Source organism: Orycteropus afer, unplaced genomic scaffold (genome assembly GCF_000298275.1).
Source record: "Orycteropus afer afer isolate SDZICR_OR568_19922 unplaced genomic scaffold, OryAfe1.0 scaffold00193, whole genome shotgun sequence".
NCBI classification, from domain to species: Eukaryota; Metazoa; Chordata; class Mammalia; order Tubulidentata; family Orycteropodidae; genus Orycteropus; species Orycteropus afer.
In genome coordinates this window covers 1,617,616-1,643,863 of record NW_006921780.1, presented here as the reverse complement: position 1 = coordinate 1,643,863, position 26,248 = coordinate 1,617,616, and the positions used below count along the sequence as shown (strand labels likewise).

General features: G+C 38.9%; 1 protein-coding gene across 1 annotated transcript in view; it reads right to left on the bottom strand.

Annotated features, from left to right (window-relative positions):
• Positions 1 to 26,248, bottom strand: part of SPTA1 (spectrin alpha, erythrocytic 1) — a 100,845-nt gene that overhangs the window by 24,527 nt on the left and 50,070 nt on the right. The window contains exons 24-39 of the mRNA XM_042781896.1: positions 25,603 to 25,704; positions 24,133 to 24,224; positions 22,989 to 23,133; positions 20,885 to 21,066; positions 18,477 to 18,576; positions 18,196 to 18,393; positions 16,098 to 16,241; positions 14,621 to 14,724; positions 13,957 to 14,119; positions 13,565 to 13,696; positions 12,779 to 12,916; positions 6,842 to 6,946; positions 5,272 to 5,480; positions 4,074 to 4,194; positions 3,348 to 3,469; positions 2,385 to 2,517 (exon numbers count right to left, since the gene is read on the bottom strand). Coding sequence (XP_042637830.1) covers positions 2,385 to 2,517; positions 3,348 to 3,469; positions 4,074 to 4,194; positions 5,272 to 5,480; positions 6,842 to 6,946; positions 12,779 to 12,916; positions 13,565 to 13,696; positions 13,957 to 14,119; positions 14,621 to 14,724; positions 16,098 to 16,241; positions 18,196 to 18,393; positions 18,477 to 18,576; positions 20,885 to 21,066; positions 22,989 to 23,133; positions 24,133 to 24,224; positions 25,603 to 25,704 — 2,190 coding nt within the window. The remainder of the gene's footprint in view (positions 1 to 2,384; positions 2,518 to 3,347; positions 3,470 to 4,073; positions 4,195 to 5,271; positions 5,481 to 6,841; positions 6,947 to 12,778; positions 12,917 to 13,564; positions 13,697 to 13,956; positions 14,120 to 14,620; positions 14,725 to 16,097; positions 16,242 to 18,195; positions 18,394 to 18,476; positions 18,577 to 20,884; positions 21,067 to 22,988; positions 23,134 to 24,132; positions 24,225 to 25,602; positions 25,705 to 26,248) is intronic.

Genomic DNA, 26,248 nt, shown 5'->3' with positions numbered 1-26,248 from the left:
ATATATATATATATACACATATATTTATATTTATATATATATATATAAAGCAAAATATGCAATTACATTGCATCCCAACAATTGGACTCCTCATTATTTATCAAACAGAAATAACAACCTATATTCACTTAGAAATTCTGTCCATGGATATTTATAGCAAATTTATTCATAGGCTTCTGTAACGATTTACCACCTCAGAAACCCAAAAGGGTTGCTATTAGTTGGAATCAACTCAATGGCAGTGACTTTTTTTATTTTCATTCATAGGTAAAAACTGGAAACAACCCAGATATCCTTCAATTGATGAATGCCTAAATAAACTGTGGTGCATCCATACCATGAAATACTACACAGCAGCAGAAAGAAAGTAGTGTCACATGTAACAACCTGAATGAGTCTCTAAAGAGTTATGCTGAGTGAAGAAAAGCCAATCCCCAAAGGTTATATACTATATAATTTAATCTAATATAATGTTCTTAAAATGACAAAATTCTAGAAGAGGAAAACAGAATAGTTGTTGCCAGGAATTAAGGTAGGAATAGGAACAGGAAGGAGATAAGTACTGCTATAAAAGAGCAACATGAAAAATGCTTACGGAGATGGAAATGCCATGTACCTTGACTGTACCAATATCCTGGCTGTGATATTGTACTATAGTAATTGTATGATGTTACCTTTGGAGGAAATTGAATAAAGCATACACTAGATTTCTCTGTAAAGATTTACCACTCAGAAACCCAAAGGGAGTCACTTTTAGTTGGAGTTGACTCCATGGCAGTGAGGAACAAGGGGACACTGCAAGGTGTAAAATCAAGAAGGGAGTACATCAGGGTTGTATCCTTTCACCATACTTATTCAATCTGCATGCTGAGCAAATAATCCAAGAAGCTGAACTATATGAAGAAGAATGTGGCATCAAGATTGGAGGGAGAATCATTAACAACTTGCGATACACAGACAACACAACTTTGCTTGCTGAAAGTGAGGATGACTTGAAGCACTTACGATGAAGATTGAAGAATACAGTCTTCAGTATGGATTACATCTCAATATAAATAAAACAAAAATCCTCACAACTGGACCTATATAGATTGCTAAGATTGATAATCAATCTTGATTGTCTTGATTGATTGATAATCAATTGTGATAAGATTGAAGTTGTCAGACTTCATATTGCTTGGTTCTACAATCAACTCCAATGAAAGCAGCAGTCAGAACATCAAGCAACATATAGCACTGGGCAAATAAGCTGCAAAGGACCTATTTCAAGTGATGAAGAGCAAAGATGTCTCCTTGAGGTCTAAGGTGTGCCTGACACAAGCCATGATATTTTGAGTTGCCTCATATGCACATGAGAACTGGACAATGAATAAGGAAGACCAAAGAACAATTGATGCTTTTGAGTTGTGGTGAAGTTGTGCTGGCGAAGAATGCTGAAATTACCATGGACTGCTAAAAGAACTAACAAATCTGTCCTGGTGGAAGTTCAGCCAGAATTCTCCTTGGAAGGGAGAATGGTCAGACTTCATCTCATCTACTTTGGTCATGTTATCAGAAGGGACCATTTCCTGGAGAAGGATATCATGCTCAGTAAGTAGGTCAATGAAAGAGGGGAGGAAGGCCCTCAATGAGATGGATTGACAGAGTGGCTATGGCAATGGGCTCAAGTATAGCAAACATCATGGAGCTGGCACAGGACCGGGTGGTGTTTCGTTCTACCATGCATAGGGTCACTATGAGTCAGAGAAGACTCAACGGGACCTAACAACAACAAAAACATCCAGAAGTCCCTTCCCCTAAAATTACATATTCTAGAAGCAGTAGCTAATGGTCATTCATTGGTGAATTTTTCCAAATCAGTGTAATATCAGGATTGTAGGGAAACTTTAGAAAAACTAGGAGTTTCTTGGTTAGTGAATTTGGCTATGGGTTTGAGTTCACCCTGAGGTGCCTCAGAAGAATAGTTTGGGGATCGACTTCTGAAAAATTAGTCATTGGAAATCTTATGGAGCACACAGTTCTACTCTGATACACATGGGTCACTATGAGTCAAAGTCAAGTCCATGGCAAACTAATACTCATTAGAAAATCTATGCCAAAAGAAAGGCCTGCCTATTTTTAACCATGATGACTTTGATTCATATACAAATCACAGATCATGGGAATATGATTTGAGTCTTCCCTTCACACCTAATTGGTTCCCTTACCTTGGACTTACATCTTTGGATCCTGATATACTATATTTAAAATTGGAAGAATTATCCATATTTCCCTCATCTCCTTTCCCACTATGACAAGGATTCTGATTTTCACAGGAGAAAACATTGCCTGCTTAAGGTTCAAATTAAAGAGAAGAAAATTGATCTATTCAGACTGTTGCTCACCTGAGTAGCAGCCAATGTGTCTCCAGAATCCCCTCGGGAAACCATAGCTTCCTTTTCACTGATCCAAGCTTCCTCTTCTTCAGCATTCTCCATGAATTGCAAATATTGTAGGGACTCTTCCAACCGAAGCCCCCTATAATGAGGAAAGACTAGTGGTAAGACCCAATAAGGAGAAAGTAGCAAGCAGGAGTGCAGCAGGATGGCACAATCCAATCAAAACAGATGGCTTATTACATAAACCAGTCACAAGGAAACCTGACCAGAGCCCAATCCGTTATGTGTCTATTGACTAGTTGTACGATCTCCCGTGCAGCTGAGGAGAAACCAATACACAAAGCTTAGTTCAAAGCAAGGAGCTCTGGTGGCACAGTGACTAAGGCATTTGACTGCTGCTAACCAGAAGGTTAGCGATTCAAACCCACGAGCCACTCCTTGGAAGGAAGGTAGGTTAGGCAATCTACTTCCATAGTGATACTGCCTTGAAAGCCCAAGGAGGAGTCACTATGAGTCAGATCCTATTCGACAACAGTGAGTGAGAGTTTGAGTTTCAAAGCAGTGTCCACTCTGTAAGAACCTTGAAGTGCCCAGGTTTCAGAGAAGGAGAATATCAGCGGCTAAGCAGTGTTCCCTTCTACTCTGAGCACTGCCTTCTTTCTTCTATCATGAAGGAACTACAAAGCTTCAGAAGCTCCCATTCACTCCCCCAGAAGAAATGCCTCGTCATTACCAAGACATATGAAAATATAGGAAGAAATTTTTCAATCTTGGCTTTGTGGCTATAATAGAAAAATCAAATATGTATTTGTATTTTCATTACTAAATCCTGCACACAATTTTAAAACTGGGGACAGATGCAAAGTAAAATGAACATGTGGCTAAATAACCTGGTATGAGGTATTCTTCTAACACCAACCCAACAACCACAATCCTGGGAGAGAATTGGGTCTTCTATCCCTCACTCACCGAGCCTTGGCCAACTGTTTCAGTTTCTCCCAGTGTTGAACAAACTGAGCCAGCCGCTCCTGGATCTCCTCTTGTCCCACAGCAGCCTTGTCTCCTAGCCTCTCTGCCATATCCAGCACATTCTAGAGAAAACACCTCTTTAATGTTTCATCACCCCACACTCTCTCCCCATTTAGCCACAGTGCCCTGTCAAAGTATCTATGTAACTTATGTATCCCTTACTACTTTCCATAATGCACACAAACTCCATGTGACTTGGAATGGTCTTGAAAAGCCTGGGAGAATAAAGAGGATATATTAGGCTAAATTTTTCCAGGTATTTTGGTAAATATCTCAAAGCTTGCACTAGGCTACTGTCCATGACCTGTTTAGTGGGCTACTTAGGGTAATAGGACCTACCAAGCCAGGTCCAGAATCACATTTTTTTCCCACATGGCTCAAACACACTTTTCAAGATGTTCCAATTTGCATCTTGTCAGCAACTGGTCCCAGGAGTGTTATAAGTGTTACTTCCAGCTAAGATCATTGGTTGCTGTTCAGGATTCTTTTATTCATAGGAGATAAGATATGGAGGATAAAAAAGGACTTGTGAACTCTGTAATTAACTATGTTATCCGTGCATGCTACCTTCACATCTTGTGCCCTCATCCTACTTATCCATAACATGAAAGGCTGGCTCTAAGTGATCGCTGTCTTTCAGACACTCCATAATTCTATGATTCCCACCTGGATAGCAGGCTCATGTGCCACCAGCTCTCCCTCTAGGCGTTTGTGTTTCTTCAGTAAGTTCTGAGTGCCTTGCAGATCTCTTCCGTAGTCTTGAGAGCTCACTCGTACCAATTTCTCCCTGGGACCAGTGAGAAGAAGAAATCTGTCAGTCTACAACAATGGTTTTCTAATAGTGTGTATGTGTGTGTGTGGGGGGGCGGTTTGGGGCTGAGAGAGATGGTAAATTCTGGAATACCCCAGTGCCAATAAACAAAAAGAATAATTAGTATCAGTGGCTGCCAGCCAAATTTCATATTTATATCATTACAAGTTAAAACAGCATGCTGATCTCTACCATATGCACAGATATAACATCTAAATAATAAATTTAGGTAGAGTAAATATAGCAAGCTGATGTGATAAAAGTCATGGCAACTGAGATGGTTCAGAACATAAAAAGAGAACGCTATCATGAGGCTCAGGAAGAAACTGCGTAGGCAAAATTATCTTATTTCATGGTTTCTAAAATGGTTTAGCAATGTCCTACTTGTCACCCTAAGAGTGAAGATAACTGTCACAAGGAGAATTTCCAGTATTGTGCTTCACTCTAAGCCATTAGTCATCAGCAAGAATCAGTAGATTTGCAGGAGGTGAACATAACGAGGCAGATTAAATAGGAAGTAGGGTAAAGAATTTGAGTTGCTAAAATATTCTCAATTACATTTTTTTTCACAACTGAAATAGAATTACTAATAAAACCAGGGCAGGTATTTTATGGTATTACCAGGGAAGGTACTTTATGGTATTCTCTGTCCAATGTCCAGGAGGGCCATATAAGATACATTGGATACAGACAGAATAATGACAGTGATCTCATCAGCTGAGTAGTTGACGTAAATGCCCAGCTGTCTCCATAAGCATTACACAGTTTATGAACTATCTAGAACAAACGTATATGGCCTTTTCATTTTGTTCTCAGTATATACATGAGCTATTATCCAGTCCGTCTATGCTCATGTCTCTCCACCTGCATCTAGCAAGGGAATTTGAGAAAAATAAAAACCAATGTTATCTTAGACTAAGGCTAACATGATTAAGAGGAAATACCACCTGCAAGAAATAATTACATATTTCATTCCAACATTAAATAAAAACATGTTTTGTGGATTATCTACTGTTTTGGATGATTCTACCACCATGAGTTAGCAGTGCATACTCTATCCAGGATTCCTCGTCATCTAGGTCCTGGAAGAACTGGAACAAGGCATAGGTCTCTTTCAGTTTTTCATGGTGTGCAGCAGCCAAGTTCTGGACATTCAGGAAGCGCTCATTGACATTATCCCTTTTCTCCACGATCTGGTCCACATTGAAAGTCCCACTGGAGAGCAGATCAGCAGCCAATTCATTCAGGTCCTCGAGTGAATCCTAAAAAAACCCAGTGCTCTCAGTGAACAATACAAAGTAATTAGACCTAAGACCTTCAGTCAGTTCTGACTCAGGTGGAAAAACCAAGTCAAATAAATTGCTTTTGAAAACAGTGAATTCCATGTTGTACTCTTAACTGAGTCTGGATAAGAGGTCGATCAGAGAGCAGCATGGATAGCATGACTATATTACTCAAATTGCACATTTGGCCTTACATGTCTTGTTTTTTCATCTGATTCTTTCACTTTCATTAGACTTCTCTCCTCAACTAGAATATAAGATCTTGGTAAACAAGCACTCTGCTCCCAAATAAGACTTTCTTCCTTCCCAGCAGTCAATTTGACAGTTATCGGTAGATAGAGTAATTGATTGAAATATTCAACAACAACTACTCTATTGGTATATATATATATATATATATATATATATATATATATATATATATTTAGGCCAGCTATACAACACATTCAGGAATTTTATAGCCTCTTCTGTGTCTAAGAGCCCTGGTAGCACAGTGGTGAAAAGTGATCAGCTGCTAACCGAAAGGTCAGTGATTCGAATGCACCAGCTACTCTGCAGGACAAAGATGTGGCAGTCTGCTTCTGTAAAGATGTATAGCCTTGGAAACCCTGTGGGCAGTTCCGCTCTGTCCTACAAGATAGCTGTAAGTTGGAATCCACTTGATGACAATGAGTTTTGGTCTTCCGTATCTATTCCCATTCTAAACCTGTCACCTAATCATGTCCCAGAGGACATTGCCAAGCCCTGAAGCCTTGTACCTAGAAAGCTCTTAACTTCCTCTCCTTCTTGTGTATCTGTATAATCAAATAAAATTGGTAACATAAAAGTTCTCTGTTACGAAACTGACACCTGCCAGCATGTCCCTAACTGATCCCATGACCGATTTCTTATTGCTATCAGGATGCAACTGGAGTCTTTCTTGGAATTTCCAGAGTGTATATGTAGTTTCATCTACACTTTGTAACTTCATTTCACACATCTCCATCTGATTTCATTTTTCAACTAAATTCTATAAAATATACTTTTATGTTTTTCAAAGACAAGATCAAATAGATAGCTTTGGAAGATAGTGAGTTTATATGCATGCATCAAGAAAACAAATAAATGAGATAATCTTATGATTCACTCCCTAGAGTCTTGAAATCTATAGATTAATGATGATTGGTTAACAATGACTGTTACAACAACCATGAAGTCCATGGATTTCACCTGGTAATAATGACTGCTAACTGAGAACACTAAGGTTAGTTTTGCAATGCTGTGATTTCAAATGGACAGGAGAGAGGAAAGTCAAAAGCCCTTCCATTCTGGCCAGGGGGTAGGATTCCAGAACTACTTACCTCTCGGGCCAACATTTCTGTTTCCAATAGCTGATGCTTCTTGAGCAGGTTGCCTGCGGAAGCCAAGTCCCTGGCTTGATCTTTCATAGCCAGCAGTGTCTCTGCCTAGTAATGGGAGATCAAGAAATAAAGCTTCCAGATAAAAATTGTCTTTAAGGAGAATGTAATTAGCAATGTATGTCCTCAAACTTTCCCCCAAAAAAATGTTAAAGAAACAATTTATGCATGCATTTGTTTATCTGATAAGTTTTTATTAAATTCTTACTATATGTCTGGCATTGTGTTTATTACTGGGGATATTATAGTGAACAAATTTGAAAACTTTCTTACAATCATTTTATTATTATGCTCATGCCACACCACTGCTTTTGTTTTCACTTCAAACAGCACTGCTTGTGATTATAAACTATTGATTTCATATAAGATTTTTCATTTGTATTTATAAAACAACGTGCTCCAAGTAGTCCAAAGCCATTTGATAAGTTACAGAATAGGTGGAATAAAAGACTTTTGGCAAAGCATACTTCTCCAAATAGATAAGTATTAAAATGAACTCTGGTGGTGTAGTGCCTAAGATATTTGACTGCTAACCAGAAGGTTGGTGATTCAAACCCACTAGCCACTCCATGGAAGGAAGACTGGGCAATCTACTACTATAAAGATTTACCACCTTGGAAACCCATATGGGGTCACTATGAGTTGGAATTGACTCAATGGCAGTGAGGAATTTTTTTTTTTTTTTAGTTAATGACAAACAACAACAACAACAAAATACCATTGCATTTCTAAACCCAAGGAGATGAGGTGTGTAATGCAAAGGATATGGGCTTTGTAATGATAATGGATCAGAATTCAAGCTTTGCAACAAAAAGTATTTGTGCTTTTGGACCAATTATTTAACTGCTCTGTAAGGCTTGGTATTGGCATTAGTAAAATTTGAGCCTCTTATTAGCACTAAGTGAGCTAACATATATAAAGAGCCTGCCGTATAGTATTTGCTCAGGAATCATTTGTTGTGCTCCAATATAAAGAATATTGATGTATTTTAAAAGAGGTTAGAAGAACAATGCAACAACTATCCAAGTGACTCTCCAGGAAAGAATGGAACAGAATGGAACCTGGGTCTAACTTCTTCTCTCCATCAAGGGGCCAGCAGTGACAGCAAACTAGACAGAACTATGGAACCCCCAATAACTCTTGTATATGTTATAATTATGAGATAACTAGACTTTGGAGGGATATCTTAGTAGAGCTGGGATTGAGTCAAAGAGGATTTTGGATAGAACATTAGGGAAACTAGGAGAAAATAACTTTAATATAAGCTGGAAAAAGAAATTGAAAGATTTGTCTACATTTCTTAAGGTTGTTGTAGTTGTTATGTGCCCTCGAGTCAGCCCCAACTCATAGCGACCCCTCCTTAGGTTTCCGAGGCAGTATCACTATGGAAGTTGATTGCCTAACCTTCCTTCCAAGGTGTGGCTGGTGGGTTTGAACCGCCGGCCTTCTGGTTAGCAGTCAAGTGCCTTAGGCACTACACTACCAGAGCTCCATCTGAAAAATGAGGTTGTGGGATAAAAGACAATGAGATCCTTTAGAATCAATCAGAACTGAGTTTGTATCATGGCTCTATTATATTCTAGCTATTATATTACTTAGCATTTTTGAGTTTCAGTAAAAATTGCAATGTGGTCCATGTTTAATACATTGCTCCCAATGGTGATGGTGAAGTCAGTATCATTAACTTAATAACTCAATAACATTAATATTATTAAAATCCCTTACAACTCACACATCCTATGAATCAACAACCATGTTGATAGGATACAACTGAGGGAAATTTAGAAAGACTTATATTTCTATTTTATTCCTCAGTGTGGAATCAAAGTTTGGGTTTGAGAAGAACAGAATTGGAGCTCATTTTTTTCTAAGCCTCCAGTCACAATTTCAGCTTATTTGTCCTTTTCCTAATACAACTCCTCTTCTCTTAAGCCTTTATACTAGATAGATGTTACATTGTCCCTTTATACCTAGCAAAAGAGTACCAACAGTCTGAGGCTGCATTGTTATCAATAGAGTATTCTGGACACTGGAAGAAATATGTCACTGTATTGCGCACTGATTATTAAATACTTACTAGATATCTGGTACAGTATTTATTACTGGGAATAGTATGCTAAACAAGTTTGATACCATTCTTACAATCATGGATTTTACATGTGTGGTCATACCACATCCCTGTTTTGATGTTCATTTCAAAAGGCCATCATAAAGTATTTATTTCATATGAGATTTTTAATTTGTATTCATAAAGCAACCTGCTTCAACTAGGGCAAAGCCATCTGATTATTAAGTATTTGATAACTTATTATCAAATTATTGATAAATGACCTCCCTTCAATATCAGGTTTAGTTCTGGTCACCATCATTGGAAAAACAGAACAGATGAAACATGTTCAGAGGAGAATAACCAGGTTTGTAAGAGGACTTGCAACCAATAAATATAAAGGAAATGTTGAAAGAACTGAATAGAAGAGCAAAGGATAAAACTAGACTAATTTAGTATGTCTATAGGGACAGACATAAAGGAGCTCTGGTGGCATAATGCCTAAGGCATTTGACTGCCAACCAGAAGGTTGGTAGTTCAAACACATCAGCCACTCCACGGAAGGAAGACTAGGCAATCTACTTCCATAAAGATTTACTGCCCCAGAAACCCAAAGGGTGTTGCTATGAGTCAGAATTGACTTGATGGCTGTGGGTTTGCTTTTTTATAGGGACAGACCACCACTCATGTTTAAATTTATCATACTGTGGTGGTTTGTGTGTTGTTGTGAGGTTGGAGACTATGCCACTGGTATTTCAAATACCAGCAGGGTCACCCATGGGGGACATGTTTTGGCAGAGCTTCCAGACTAAGTCAAACTTAGAAGAAGGAAGAGGACATCCATTTCTCAAAGAATTAGCCAATGAAAACTTGACAAATAGCAGTGAAACACTGTCTAATATAGTACTGGAAAACTTTATGAATAGCCCTGAAACAGTCTCCACTATAGTGCCAGAAAATGAGCCCCTCAGGTCGGAAGGCACTCAAAATATGATTGGAGAAGAGCTACCTTTTCACAATAGAGTTTAACTTAATGACTTAGATGGAGTAAAGCTTTTGGGACTTTCATTTGCTGAGGTGGCAGAACTCAAAATGGGAAGAAATAGCTGCAAACATCCATTAATAATCAGAACATGTAGCATATAAAGCATGAATCTAGGAAAATTGGAAGCCGACAAAAATGAAATGGAATGAGTAAAGATCAATATCCCAGTCATTAGTGAGATGAAATGGACTAGTTCTGGGCATTTTGAATCAGACAACCGTATGGTCTACCACACCAGCAATGACAAATTGAAGAGGAATGGCATAGCATTCATCAACACAAAAAATGTTTCAAGATCCATCCTGAAGTACAATGTTGTCAATGATAAGATAATATGCATATACCTACAAGGAAGACCAGTTAATACTATTATTATTCAAATTTACCCACCAATTTCCAAAGCCAAAGACAAAGAAATTGAAGATTTTTACCAATTTCCTCAGTCTGAAATTGACCAAACATATAATAAAGATGTGTTAATTATTACTGGTGATTGGAATACAAAAGTTGCAAACAAAGAAGAATCATCAATAGTTGGAAAACATGGTCTTGGTGATAGAAATGGTGCTGGAGATTGCATGATAGAAGTCTGCAAAACCAACAACTTGTTCATTGCAAGTACCTTTTTTCAACAACATAAATGGCAGCCATACATGTGGACTTCGCCAAATGGAATACACAACAATCAGAATGACTACATCTGTGGAAAAACATGTTGGAGAAGCTCAATATCTTCAGCCAAAACAATGTCAGGAGCTGATTGTGGAACAGACCATCAACTGATCATATGTAAGTTCAAGTGGAAGTTAAAGACCATTAAAATAAGTCCATGAGAGCCAAAGTATGACCTTGATTATATCCCACCTGAATTCAGAGACCATCCAAAGAATAGATTTGATTCATTGAACACCAGTGACTGAAAACCAGACAAATTCTGAGATGACATCAAGATCATACATGAAGAAAGCAAAAGGGCAATAAAAAGACAAGAAAGGAAGGAAAGACCAAAATGGGTGTCAGAAGAGACTCTGAAACTTGCTCTTGAACAAAGGGTAGTTAAAGCAAATGGAAGAACTGACAAGATAAAAGAGCAGAACATAAGATTTCAAAGAACAGCTCAAGAGGACAAAGTTAATTAGTATAATGAAATGTACAAAGACCTGGTGTTAGAAAACCAAAAGGGAAGAACATACTCAGTATTTCTTAAGCTGAAAGAATTGAAAAAATTCAAACCTCGAGTTGCAATATTGAAAGATTCTATGGGCAAAAACTTGTTTTATTGACTATCCAAAAGCATTTGATTGTGTAGATCATAAAAAATTATGGATAATATTGAGAAAAATGGGAATTCCAGAACAATTAATTGTGCTGATGAAGAACCTATACATAGACCAGGAGGCTGTCATTTGAACAGAACAAGGGATACTGCATGGTTTAAAATCAGGAAGGGTGTACATCAGGATTGTTTCCTTTCACCATACTTATCCAATCTGTATGCTGAGCAAATAATCCAAGAAGATGGACTATACAAAGAAGAACACGGCATCAGGATTGGAAGGAAGACTCATTAACAACCTGCAATATGCAGATGACAAAACCTTGCTTGCCGAAGGCAAAGATAACTTAAAACACTTACTGATGAAGACTAAAGACTACAGTCTGCTGAGTGGATTACATGTCAGCATAAAGAAAATGAAAATCCTCACAACTGGACCAATAAGCAGCATCATGATAAATGGAGACAAGATTGAAGTTGTCAAAGATTTTATTGCTGGATTCCATTATCAACACCAATAGAAACAGAAGTCAAGGAATAAGATGACCTATTGCCCTGGGAAAATCTGCTGCAAAACACTTATTTAAAGTGCCAAAGAACATTTAAAGTCCCTTTGAAGACTATAGTGTGCCTAACCCAAGCCATGGTTTTTTCAATCATATTATATGCATGTGAAAGCTGGATAATGAATAAGGAAGACTGAAGAAGAGTTAGTTCTTTTGGGTTGTGGTGTTGGTGAAGAATACTGAAAGTACCATGGACTGCCAAAAGAATGAACAAATCTGTCCTGGAATAAGTGCAGCCAGAATGCTCCTCGGAAGTGAGAACTGCCAGACTTCATCTCACCTACTTTGGTCATGTTATCAGAAGAGACCAGCCCCTGGAGAAGGATCTCATGCTTGGTGTAGGGTCGGCAAAATGTGGAAGGCCCTCAACAAGATGGTTTGACACAGTGGTTGTAATAATGGGCTCAGGTATAGCAAGCATTGTGAGGCCGGTGCAGTACCAGGCAGTATTTTGTTCTGTTCACATAGGGTTGCTATGAGTCAGAGCTGACTCAACGGCACCAAACAACAAAATCATAGGAACAGAATTAAAGCAAGCTTATTTAGGTTGAATGCCAAGGAAAATGTCCCAATGGTCTTCCTTGGAAAGTAAAGGTAATGATTTTCCTATCATTTAGGGTATGCAATTGTAGGCCAGGAGATTTCTTCATAGGGATACCATAGAAGGAACTTCTGGATTTTTTATTGAATTATATTGTCTTCAAAGTTTCTTCCCAGTCATTTTATGATTTCCCATGACACACAGGTCCCCAGATGAGTTGAGATCCTAGCATGGATTCTCACCATTTCTGCTGATTTCCTGATTACTGTGTAGTTTAGTGGATGACTTACATCCTCATTACATGGAAAGACTTAGAATATGAATGCTATCTTATTTTAGAACAAAGATTCCTCATCTTCATTTTCCTAAAGCTTCTGTGCCCCCATTATACCTAGGTGTAATTACCTCTGAGAGCCAGAATTCAAAATCCCGGATTCCTGTGTTGAACCTCTGCTGGCGACTGGCCTCAGCGAGCTTCTGTCTTTTGTCAAATGTTCTCTCAAGCAGGTAGTCCCAGTGTTTCTCCAATTCTTCCAGTTGCCCCTAACCCAAATAAAGTGAGGAGTGTGCAAGTGATTAAACTCAGAGTCCTGTGACAACCTGAGGGGATAGTGAAGGGAGGCTCTAAGGAGAAGGACTAGTCCAAATTTGTTAGCACTTGAATATCACACATGTTAAAACAGTTATACTTAACCTGGGAAACAACAGGGGTGTTAGAAAGAAGGATACACTTCAGGACATGTTCCTGCCCTGATTTCAGAAATTAAACTCTGAATGCGTAAAGATTCCTGACAATATAGCTAGAAAATGTAAAAAACAAAACAAACAAACAAACAAAAACACACTGCTAGACTTAGGAACTAGTAAGCATGATAAGATATAGGGATTATGTTTAACACTTGTTTGGAGTTCTAAGTTCCATAGTGATAACCTCCTTGGAAACCCAAGAAGGGGTCACTATGAGTCAGATCGGACTCGATGGCAGTGAGCTTATTTAGTTTAAGTTCTATTATGATAAGAGCAGAAGGTTTAAGCATCACTGCTTTCTTCCTTCTTTGTGCAACAATCAGAGGAAAGGCCATTGACCATAGTATATTTTTTGTATCCTTATACATGGAAACATTGAAAGAATAAAAGATTTTTTTAACTTGTCTTTCTGGCTTAGAGCCCAGACTGAGAACAAACTCCTACCTTCATGATCTCTTCATTGCCATCACATGCCTTCCTCTCAATCAGGGAGTTCCCCAGATTGATGACTCCTTCTACTTGCTCAGCTCGACCATAGACCTCATTTTCAAAGGTCTGATGCTTCAGGTATTTCCTCTGAAAGAAAAAAAATTAACTTCTCCTTTAGGGAAGCAGGATGAAGTAATTGCTGATGAAAGGGAAGAGTTAATGTTCTGTCATGGTATTTCTGAAGGTGTTGGTGACTTCTAAAGGACCCATTCCACATTAGATTGATAAATCCCCAATGGTGGTATCAGTGGCCTCAAGAATAAAGGAGTGGTCAGTGTACTGGGATGACCATTTAACCAACAATCTAGATATCGTGAAGTTTTCTAACATTCTTATTTCAAACTTACCTGAATGTTGGTAGGGTCTTTGTAGGATTCATCACAAGCTGTGGGTAGCATCTCACTGATCCACTCTTCCAGTTCCTCAAGATCACGGTTAAATTGTTTCAGGTCAGCATAGTCTCCAAGCTTCGTTCTCTCAGCAATTAGCTGAGCTTTGAGAGCATTCCACCTGGAGAAGGGGGCCAGAGAACTCTCTGTCCTTTGCCTTTCCTAAGCTCTGATGCGATATCCATGAATCTTTTCACCCACCAGTCTGGCCTTTCTCTTCTCACAGTATTATTATTATCAAGTATAGAATGCAATGTTGTTGTTGTTGTTATGTGCCGTCGAGTCGGACGACAGTATCACTATGGAAGTAGATTGCCCAAAGTTCCTTCTGAGCAGTGGCTGGTGGGTTTGAACCACCAGCCTTCTGGTTAGCAGTCAAGTGCCTTAGGCACTACACTACCAGAGCTCCTAGAATGCAATGGTTAACCCAAATAATTTCTGAGATATTTTCCAGACCTTTCATTCTATGAGTCTAGGTGAGCAAATTTCCCAAGGTGTCAAGATAATTTTAGACATCTAGAAAAGAGAAGAACCCAAAGTGTCACCTCAAAATTAAAGGCTAACAAAGAAGTCCTTTTTCTATATCTTATTTTAGCTAACTAAACAATCACTCGGGCCTGACCTGTCTAGCACCCGTTGGAGCCGAGCAGCAATTGCTTCCTTGGCGTAGTGGTCATCAGCTATGAGGCGCTCAGCAAAAAGTTTTAGGTCGGTGATCTTTCCTCCCTAGTGAAAGGAAAAGGAAAGAGTCCAGATGTCTGGAGATTAGATTTTTGGTGCAATCCCACAATCCCTCCTAGAAAAGAAGAGACATATCCTTTGTGGTCTAGAGGGCAGCACCAAGACCAAAGGTTAAATGTTTTTACAAGGAGGTGGACTTCAACTCAACAAGAGAAGAAACAATTAAAAATCTGTGCTGGTCAACAAGTAGATGGGCTACTTGTGTGGAAAAAAAGTTCTCTGGAGAACAACCATTTCTGAGGGCCACTGTAGAGGTTATTCTTGCATGGGTGGAATTCTGAAATAGTATATAAAGTCTCTTTTAATTCTAAAAGTCAGATTTTCTGAATTTTAAATTATTCCTGGTTATCTTTGAAATTTTCTAATATAAATATCTTAGGAAGCAAAACCAATTCTAGCTCTCCCCCACCTAGTTATTGATCAATTAGTGAAAATACTATTTTCTTGGAATTTAAGCCCATTGGGTACTTTCAATGCTGAGTCAATATTTATTTGTTATCCTGTAAGATGACATATTTATGAGAATACTTCTAAAATATAACTACTATAGTTTTTGTGATCTGAAAAAGTTGTGTGAAAATCTTAAAAATTAAAAAGAAAAAAATAACTGAATTTAAATTTAGGATAAGAGAGGGATAAAATTGATTACCAGGTGAAAGAGTCATCTTGTAGAATCTTCTGTTTAATTTACTAATTTATAGGTATCATGCATAAAATCTGTATTGAGTGAAGTACTTTCAATGGACTTCACAGTAAATTTACTTCTGTGTTCAATTGTTAAATAGGTTAAGTGGTTTCCACTTAATTCAGTCTGAGAACACAAGTCCATTAAGCTGCCTGTCTCTCCATTTACCCTAAGCAATAAGCCTACGCAATATCCTTCACTATTTCACCACCCCCTACAGCACAATTATGTTGGGTTTGGAGTTAAAACCTGAAAAATAACACAAATGAACTTAAAGTGAGAAAGTTCATGTACTACATGTGATTTAGGCAAGACTAAACCACAGCGTGAAGCTTCCTTGCCTACCTCCATTTTCAATGAGAAGAAAATGGATGTCAAAATACTTAAAAAAAAAACATTAAAATATACAACGAAGGTCTGGAAAATATCTCAGAAATTATTTGGGTTTTTATTTAACCCAACCCATTGTCATCAAGTCAACTTCAACCCATAAGACAGAGTAGAATTGCCCCACAGGGTTTTCAAGGCTATAATGTTTAGGGAAACAGACTGCCACTTCTTTCTCCTGCAAAGTGCTAGTGGGTTTGAACTGCTGACCTTTCAGTTACCAGCCAAGCAATTAATCACTGTGCCTTCAAGGTATCATTACACTCTTTATAGTAGCTGTTATTACCTGGGCAGTGATTGCTTTGTCCAAGTCTTCACGTTTCTTCATCAAGGCCTCCAGGCTGTCTAAGGAGCCCTTGTCTTCTGACCTCAGGAAAGTCTCACGTGCTACCATCCAGCTCTCAGCCTGATCACAGTTCCCTTGGAAAAACTATGGGGAATGTTAGCAGAGGTATATGGTACATTCATTTCAATAAGACAGAAGAAATGGTTTTACCTCTGTCCTATGATATTGTATGGACATAAGAGATCCTACAGGGGGTACTTATATTATTAATAAATGTGTGTGTGTTTGTGTGAAAGAAAGTGAGGGAGAAACAAAGACAGATAATGAGACAGAGAAAATACTATATAGAGAGACTGAGAATTGGAGGGTCAGTTGGAGTATAGATATTCAGGTGCTTAATCTCATCTCTACTTAGCCTTTCAGTATACTAATTGTCTTACTTGGATGGCCATTAATTCCCTAGAAACTTTGTCTAGGGTTCTGGCCACATTCATTCACTCAATTGTTCAATATGTACTTTTATATATGGGTATTTACCTGGAATAGTTGACAAATACTGTTCATGTTGTTCAAAATGTAATATCAATGTTCAGTTTCTACCAGCCTAGTTCTTAGGCAAGTGGTAAGGCCTTCAGAGAGGAGGGTGACATATTCCTAAGGGTTTCTAGAGTCCAGAACTTTAGTGTTCTCATTGGTGAATTGGTGGACTTAGAGATAAAGAGAGCAGTCTCTCATACCATCTAGAAGCCTCCACTTCCAGGAAACTTTGACATTCTCTATTATTTCAAGCATTTAAAATTTGCACATATGTCTGAGAAATACCTAAGCTATGTAATTACCAGTAGCTGCTTTGTACAGTATCAGTGGTGAGATGAATTGTGAATTTTTAAGAGCAAGGAAGGGTCCATGTGTCTTTGCTAAAGATATGGAGAACTTATTTTATGCCAGTCTTCTAGACATCACTCAAGTCTCTGTAGGTCAGAGACATGTGAAATGTAGATGAGGTCATCAAAATTCTCCTTTGACTTAAAGTAATTTAGAGTTAATGGGAAAATTAGTAAAATTAGGATTGATGAAGTAAGCACTTGCCTTGTGAAAGGCAAAGGTAAAGATAAGACAACTACATAACAAATGAAAAAGAATTGTTGAGCTATTTGGGAAAAGGAACAATCATTTTCATCAGTCAAGAACAGACTAGAGTTGGTGTGCTTTAATAGCCATAACCTAAAACACCTGAACATTCATAGGACAGAGACAACACACACACACACACACAATATCCATACCATGAATTTTAGCTATTTGGTTCTTTACTCTTTGAACACACATTTTATGTTTTTATGTAAACTATGTACTTCCTTGTATTCTACACTTGGTGAATACTGGCCAGTTATCTCTTTAAAACTTTGGTAATCACTGGTAACTGGTAAACTCTTTAAAATTTCAGGGTATATTGTGACACACCCACTGCTTCTCCTCAGAAGGATTAATTTCTGCCTCCTCTTTAGCCTCCAAGCAAATTTTGTACTGTTGTTTTATTAATCATCATATTGTACTAAATGATTTATCTGCATGTCTGTTTTCAACACATAAGAAAACAGGTCCAGTCTTACCAATTTTTGTGTCTCCAAGGTGCTGAACACAGTAGGTCCACAATAAAAAAATAACTGTTGTTGTTTTTATGTGCCATCGAGTCAGACCCGACTCATAGAGACCCCTCCTTGGGTTTCAGAGGCAGTATCACTATGGAAGTAGATTGCCCCATCTTCCTTCTGAGGAGTTGCTGGTGGGTTTGAACTACCAGCCTTCTGGTTAGCAGTCCAGTGCCTTAGGCACTATGCTACCAGGTAAATTACAATGATTTCATTTAATGCCCAGAACTGATTCCCATGGTATGTGGTTCTTCTAACAAGGATAAGAGCAAAGAACATCACAACTATTAGTCTACAAAACAGATAATCCAATATCAGATAACAAGAGATGCCCTTCTGCTTACCACATGGAAAAGCCAATGATTTGAGAACTTATACCAAGAAAAACTGCATGAAAGGAAACAGACTGAGGCTGATCATGATTAACAATTGGGAATTTGCCATACCTGCAACTCCAGGCATTGGTCCAGCATCTTCTTGCGTTGTTCCCAAGCTTTCTCCAAATCATCTCTCTGTAGTCTGATATCTTGAATCTTTTTTTCAATTTCAAGGCTGTCACGGTGCCCACTGCCCATAAGTTCTGCACCGAAGTCCTCTAAGGCCTGGAAGGTGGGAGCCTCAGCCTCCATGTCACCATGCTGCTCCTGTGGAAGAAAGGGGCAGAGAGTGGAGAAGCCAATTTCACTGAAATTGTAAAATGAGAGGAAGTTGTGAGGTCCAGTGATACCTGGTGTCGTTCCAGCAAGATCTCTGTGCCAGTTAAGTCCTCAGCCAGCTCCTGTGATGATACCATGGCACGAATGCCATTGATCCAATTCTGTAGATCCCTAGAGAATTAGACAGAATATTGGTATTGACAAGAAAACCTTGCAACTTGCTAAAGGGTTCTCTGGCTATTATTCTTCTCTTTCTAGAGAGTAATTAGCATCTATGGTAGCATAGTGCCCAAGGCACTTGACTGCTAACCAGAAGGCTGGCAGTTCAAACCCACCAGCCACTCCTCAGAAGGAAGGTTGGGCAATCCTATTTCTGTAGTGATACTGCCTTGGAAACCCAAGGAGGGGTCGCTATGAGTCGGGGCCGACTTGATGGCACATAACAACAACAACATCTGTCTTTATATACTTTACAGATCTAAGGTTTATTGTTTGCACTCTATCACTTGATAGTAAACCCTTGCATTTGAAAATCTCTTCGTATATATTATCTCTTCCACTTCTTACAACAATCTTGTACAGAATGTGAAGAATTTGTTTCCATTTTAGAGAAGAGAAAATCAGCCTAGAAAAATTAGTAATTAGCCCAATGTGATATAACCAAAAGGAAATATCTCAACTGGAACCTAGGCTTCCAGCATTCTGAGCTACTCTGCATGCCATTATTGCTCCTATCAACTCCTGTCCTTTCTAAGTGGTTTCTTGGGTTTAAAGGTCTATCTTATTATTGAATCTCAAAGAAAACATGTCCTTCCTTTTACTTTTTTACACAACAGAATTCAGTAAAGACTTCTGCTCACTAAACTCACACACACAAAAAAAATATACACTGCTAATTAAGTCAGTTTACTTCCCATTCTCTTAACAGTCAGGAAGTAAGACTGTGCAGACCTAACATCTGTCCTCCGAAGAGGATAAATGTCAAGTCACTATGCATTAACTTGAAATTATATGTGGAGATCAAATTAAACATGTCATGAAGTATTATGACTCCTGTTAGCTAAATAGCAATCATTGGCATAAATATTTCTTCTTTTATAAAATTACCCATTTATTTATTCAAGCAACTGAATTTTCTTGTTTACTAATTACCCAAACAAAAACCAAACCAAACTCACTGCCATCGAGTCAGATCCGACTCTTAGCGACCCTTCCTTGGGTTTCCAAGATGGTGTCTCTACAGAAGTAGATTGCCCAATCTTCTTTCTGAGGAGTGGCTGGTGTGTTTGAACTACCAGCCTTCTGGTTAGCAGTCAAATGCCTTAGGCATTGACAAAAATACATATTCTTGCTTTCTAGGAGCTAACAATTTCCATTGAAAGGGGAAAAAGCAAACAAAACATAGACACAAATAGCTATTAAAAAACTCAAAACCCTGATAACAAAAGTATCATGAAGAAGGAGAAGCAAAACTTTTAGAGTATTTGGTCCAGAACATGAATTCCAGATAGAATCTGTATCTGCAGGGATATAAGCATTTGGTTTGGGGAATGGAGGTGGATGCTGTTTATTTATATGACATGAAAGAAAATGGCTTTCCAGAGGTGCAGAATTATGGAGGAACAAGCCAAGAGCAAGCACAGAAATTTGCCAAAATGAGCCTTCTTTCTTCTCTAACATTTTTGCATTGTGAGCTATTACTTCCTTGATCTCCAACTCTAACTATTCCTCTTAATAGACTAATATAATGAGGCAGAACATAGGAATAGTTCCACAGATAAAATATATCTTTGCAGGTGATTTGTTTGGACTCTAGTAATCTTTAACTTATTTAACAAAGCAATAATTCTCCAGGATTTGATTCCAACATTTTAAAATTTCTCTCTTGCTATATCTCCTTACCCCCGACATACAAACCTGTTCTCTAGCTGCCCCTGCTCCATGAACAACATTCTGTCCCTTTCTAAGACTTTGTTTGCATAGTCCCCTCTACATGAGTATCTTTCTCTTCTGTCCCTTGTTAAAATCTTGACAGATAAGTCCAATAAAATGCTATTTTTTTCTAGAATGCCTTGTCTGTTCTCTCTATATCCAAGTTCTCACTGTTGTTTGCTAGTATGTGAATTTGGGGCCATATGATGTTCTACTGTAGTTCTCAGTATTCTTCTCTGCATCCCCAACACAGTGAAGTCCCTATCTTTGTAACTGCTGACACATTGCAATATACATATTAATCACTCAACAAATGTTTACTTAAATGTCCTAGATGGCCTTATATTCCTTCCAACTTCAACATTTTATGGTTTGGAGTATTGAGCCTCACATTTTTGTGTTTCACCAGAACTGGACACACGGTGTCCTCACTATCCAGAAGTGAACAGCAAAGCTCTTGTATCTAGATTTCCCCTATAAACTCCACTCAGGGGCTAAAATAGGGATTACCCACTCCATCTGCTCAAAGTCTACCTTTGAGCTTTACCTGGCCTTGCTGAGGAACAGGTAGAATTTCTGGGACTCATTTAAGTTCTCCTTACGATCCTCTGTTTGTCCCAGCAGCTCATCCCAGGCTTCATTCAGCTCTCTTCGCTGCCTTTGCAGGTCCTCGGTGGCATCTGGATGGGACTCACTGAGCCGCTCTGCTGTTTCTCCCAAGATGGTGACCTAAGGAGGTGCAAGAGCTCTGGTAATCAACCTAGAGTAATGAGAGCCTAATCACACCTGAGTCCTAGGAAAAGAAGAGATTATAGCCTTGGTGCTCATCTTTCAAAATAGACATCAGAGATATAAAAAGCATATCTTGTTATGTTATAAAATAATAATGCCAACTATTTCAGTTCACATGATAATTCTATGAAGTAGTCAAAATTGATATGACCATACTTCTTTCTAAAATAAAAAGTCAGTGGGGGTGTGACCAGCATGGTGATATTGGGGAAAGGAAAGACACAGAAACATGCACAAAATATATAGACAACAGAGGTAAATACTATCACATGCACAATACTGCATTGCCACTGATACCAAACACTAGGCTTTGTACGGGTAAATGCATAGACAGGTGAGAAGATCAGGTGGGGGTAGGTGAATAAGAATATACCCAAGACCAAGGATAGATCTAACTGAAGACAATCTTACATATGCACTTGTGCTACAAAATTATCCACACATATTACAGAAGCAACAGAGGACAGTGTTGGAGTAGCTTCTCAGAGACAACCAAGCACCCTGAGACAGAGAATCACTGTGCCTGCAGGTTCAGGGCTATAGTCTCAGGGGACATCATGCTCAACTGGCACAACATAGTACATAAAAGTTTTGTCTACATCCTACTTTGGTGAGTAGTGGCTGGAGTCTTAAAAGCTTTCAAGTGGCCATCTAAAGTATCACTATTAGTCTCCGCTCTTCTGGAGTAAAGAAGAATGAAGAAACTCAAAGTCATCTGGAAACAATTAGTCCAAAGATATAATGGACTACAAGGACCTCAGCCTTCATGACCCTGAGACAAGAAGAACTACATAGTGCCCGGCTACCAACCACTCGGAAAGGGATCAAAATTAGAGATCCTAGATGGAGTGGGGATAAAAATGTGGAACAAAATTCAAAAACACAAAATTGACCAGAATTACTGGTCAGATAGAGACTGATGGAACCCCTGAGACTATGACCTCGGGTTATCCTTCAGGCCTAGAAATGTGCTCACTTCCATGGATTGGCTCTCAGCATAATAGTAGAAAGACCTACATGCAGAACACCTACCCTAGAGAGATACACCCACCTACTCTAGGGAGATGGACCACTTAGATCAAGCAGCCATGAGACAGCAGAGACACAGCATTCACATAGAAGGAAAGCTGGACAGACAGGAATCCATAGACAAGAAGGGCACAGGAAGGGGGTAGTCACAGGCAGGAGAGAGGAGAGTTTTTTATGGTTGAGGCTGGTAACCGGGGCCATGAAATCAAATGTGCATTAACTGTTTAATGTAAAACAAATTTGCTTTGTAAATTTGCACCTGAAGCACAATTAAAAAAAAAAAAAAAAGAAGAAGAAGAAGAAGTCAGTGGGGTAGGGTAGTTAAGTGACTTTGCTGGTTAGTGGTAAAATCACTAACTCAGATTCTTAATGTGGAGATCTTTCCAATATAGACATTTTCTGCACTTTTTGCTCTACATGATAATGCCAAGTTGTGTGATGCCTATGATTCATCCCAGACTCTTGTTGGCAAGCTCAGGAGTGCACTTTTGGGTCAGGGTAGTGTTGGGAAGCTTATGTGATTCCTGGTTAAAGAAGTTCTGCACCATCTCAGGCATAGGCCTGACTATCCTGGGTATGGTCTCCAAATAGCTTCAGGCAATTTCTGGTCACTTGGAATCCACTAAAGTGGCAAAGGAATATATGATAGTCATATGGCAAGTAGGAGGTTTGCTTTGTTAATGGTTGTGGTCTTGTCCTTTTAATGGCTTTGCCTTAGGGAGATGGTACAAAGAACAAGCACAGAATAGGATAAACAAAATAAGGGCATTTGTAAATGTAAGCACAAAGAAGAAAGCATTGGAAAAGCCTGTCAGCACACACTGTCTCACCTTTTCCCCCAAGGGCATGAGGTCTCGCTCAAAGCCCTCATGCTGTCGCTGAAGGGCTTGAACACTGAACAGATCTGAGCCAGGGTCAGCAGCACAGAGGGCCTGGCACTTCTTCTCAATCTGCTCCTTTGTGTCATCTGCATCTCTGTTATACAGGAGAGTAAAGAGTGACTTTGCTGATTAGTAGGAATCATGTGTACCGTGTAGCAAAGGAAGATTTTCTGAGCTTGTAAGGAAGTCACCTTTAATATATTTGTCTTCCTCCTTATAGTCAGCCTTATTCTTATTATCATTTAATCCTCAGAACAACTCCCGTGGATATTGCATGGATACAGGCATAGCTACTATTGTCATTCCCAGGCTTAAAGAGGCTAAGTATTTTCTCAGAGTCATACCACTGATAAATGTTGGAGCCAAGTTTGAACCACATAGTCAGACTGCGGTGTAACATGGTTAACATTACACTCCATAGCTTCAGATGAACTTGAGTCTCAGTTTTCCCTTCCCTAAATCTACAAAAATACATTTATACACAGCGAAGGTATTTGGCTTCTATTTCTGTTTGTTCATTTGCTTGTTTCTTTGTGGTTTTGTTTGATTGCTTGTTTGTTTTATTTAGACACAGGTTTGGAAATCAGACATAATTGTTGAAGGTACAGGTAGAGTCAATGTATTTGTTGCCCTCTACTGTCTGCTTCTAGTTCAGCAATGAACATGAATGAAACTTAAAATAGAAATAGAGGCTTAAACAATCACATTGTGAACTAGAGTGGACAGTAGAGGGCAACAAATACCACATTGTTTCTTTTTGTTCCTTTAACAATTGTTTATGTCTGTGTCTGATATATCTATATATGTATATATCTATATCTATCTATCTATCTATCTATATCTGTATCTATCTATCTATCTATCTATATACACATACATACATATAACCAATTATGTACCAGGGGTAGACACCAGAGATGTGGAAGATGATTGTCTTGGAGTACCATATGTGCCAAGTGAAGAATCTACTACTCACACATCTGTTTTCCTCTTGGCAATTTGGCTCTCTCTCAGGAAAGAGAGCTATAGTTCTACCGTAGTAAACAAAATCAGGGATCTTTGAGTGTGTCTATGAGAAGTACTACTTTCTCACCTGTGAAACATCTGGACAGCATGGGCACTGCCCAGTAGCTGGCGCTGTTCCTCTGCCAGCCTCTGCAGGGAGCCCCAGCGAGTATTCAACTCCTGAAAGTGAGCAGACACATCAAACTTTAGCCAGGAAGATAACTCAGATAGTTCAGTGGTATCTGAAGACCAGATAGGATTTAAATCTTGTCTGTGCTCATGTTGTATCCTTCAGAAATTGCATAGCTTTAATTCTTTCTTGGATCGTCTAAGCTTGGGCCTCACTTACTTCAAGGTGATAGAGAAAGGGGTTTCTTTTCTTTTCAAACTGATGTGCCAGGATGGAACCATCAACCCTGGAGCAAAAGTAGATGAATGTTGCCAAAGAGACTTCATTACAATGTCAAAAAACTGAAGGAAGTTGTCTGGGTAGTTGGAAGCTATCACATTTCTCTAAGAGAAATCTAATACTTTTCTGCATCCTGAAGTGAAGAAACCTAGTAACCCTTCAAGGCTTACTTTGTACGGAGAGTAAGTAGATTGTTCACATGTGTACTACTTCTTCTTACCCCATGATACCCACCACTGATAGGAGCTGAGAAGTCTTTCTCAATGGTTATGACAACCTAGAGGGCTGGACTGGACATTCTGTAATCGTATATCAGGCCTTTGTAGAACCATAGTCCACACCAATTGCTTAGGCACAGAATGCTCCCTGTCATCTCCACTAAACTATATTCATCTCTTTTTTCAATGTGTTTATCAGAATCCACCTCTTCCAATAAGCTTTCTTGATTAATCACTTCCTACTATAATAGCCTCTTTTTTTCTGTTGTTCTGCATGTTCTTGTATTCAGACATTTGAGCACTGGATTTTCTGGGTGTGTGTGATGGTGGTGGTGTGGTGAGTGAGTATGTGCTGCAATTTAAAGATGTCTGGTCAAATATAATTATTTAGAATTTTCAATTAGAAATATTTTATGGTATGAGTAGAGAGAAGTACTTTATGTTCAATTAGTGGAGCACAGAGCAGAAAATTAAAATGAAACTTAGAGATTGTGCTATGCAATGCTCTCCCTTTACAGATGTGGCAATCGAGGTCCTCAGAAATAAAGGGACTTGCCCAAGGACACAGAGCGAGATGGTGGTAGAGTCAGAAATTAAACCCAATGTTCATGATATCCAGTGCAATATTCTATGTCGTGAAGCTAAATCTGAATTCCTGTCTGATACTACAACATGCCCACATAACACCTATTGTGGAAGCACAGAGGACACTCAATGGATGTTAAATAAGTCAGCTTTCATTAAGTTCCTTTGACAATAAAAATGCCTGGACTATTTGTCCTTAGACTTTCCTGTAGACAGCTCCACACTGTCATTACTTTCTGCATTCTCCTAGCTAACCTGTGCAACAAGAAGTTGAGCATATTGAAAAGAAATTGGAACCAAGAAGTTCAGGCTAGTGGTGAGGATGAATAGAAGGAGTCTTATTTACCTGTCGGATTTGAGCTCCTTCTGGTGTTAGAAGATCCTCAAATAGCAGATCATCAGCCACCTTATTGATATCCCTCAGCCGAGGCTCATTAGTCTTCAAATCCTGGATGTGGAAATTTGTCAAAAGCCGTGTAAATCACTATCTCAAGACTTACCTGCTCAACCTTTCCTCTCTTGGCTCAATATTAAAGCATATTGCAATATCAGCTGCAATATACAGTGACTGTTTTCCTCTAATCTGACAATGAATACATTACTTTCAAATTTCCTGATGTTCCGTGGCAATCCAAAACTTGCTCATATAGCTAATATTATCAAAAGTATGACACATATCCACAGTATACACTTAGAAATTTTCTGGCTGTAAGATCAGGTTATCCTCTCCCTCTTCCCATTCAAACTCTTACCCAAGATCAGACCTGACACAGAGTCCTACATCATACCATCTCAAACTGGATGTCCAGGAGCACAGTGGAGAAGGTTTGAAAAATTCAGATAGACCAGCAGCCCCAACAGTATATGGGAATGATGTTGTTGTTGTTGTTGCTAAGTGCCATCGAGTCGTTTCCGACTCATAGCGACCCCATGCACAGCAGAACGAAACACTGCCCGATCCCGCACCAGCCCCACAATCCCTGCTATACTCG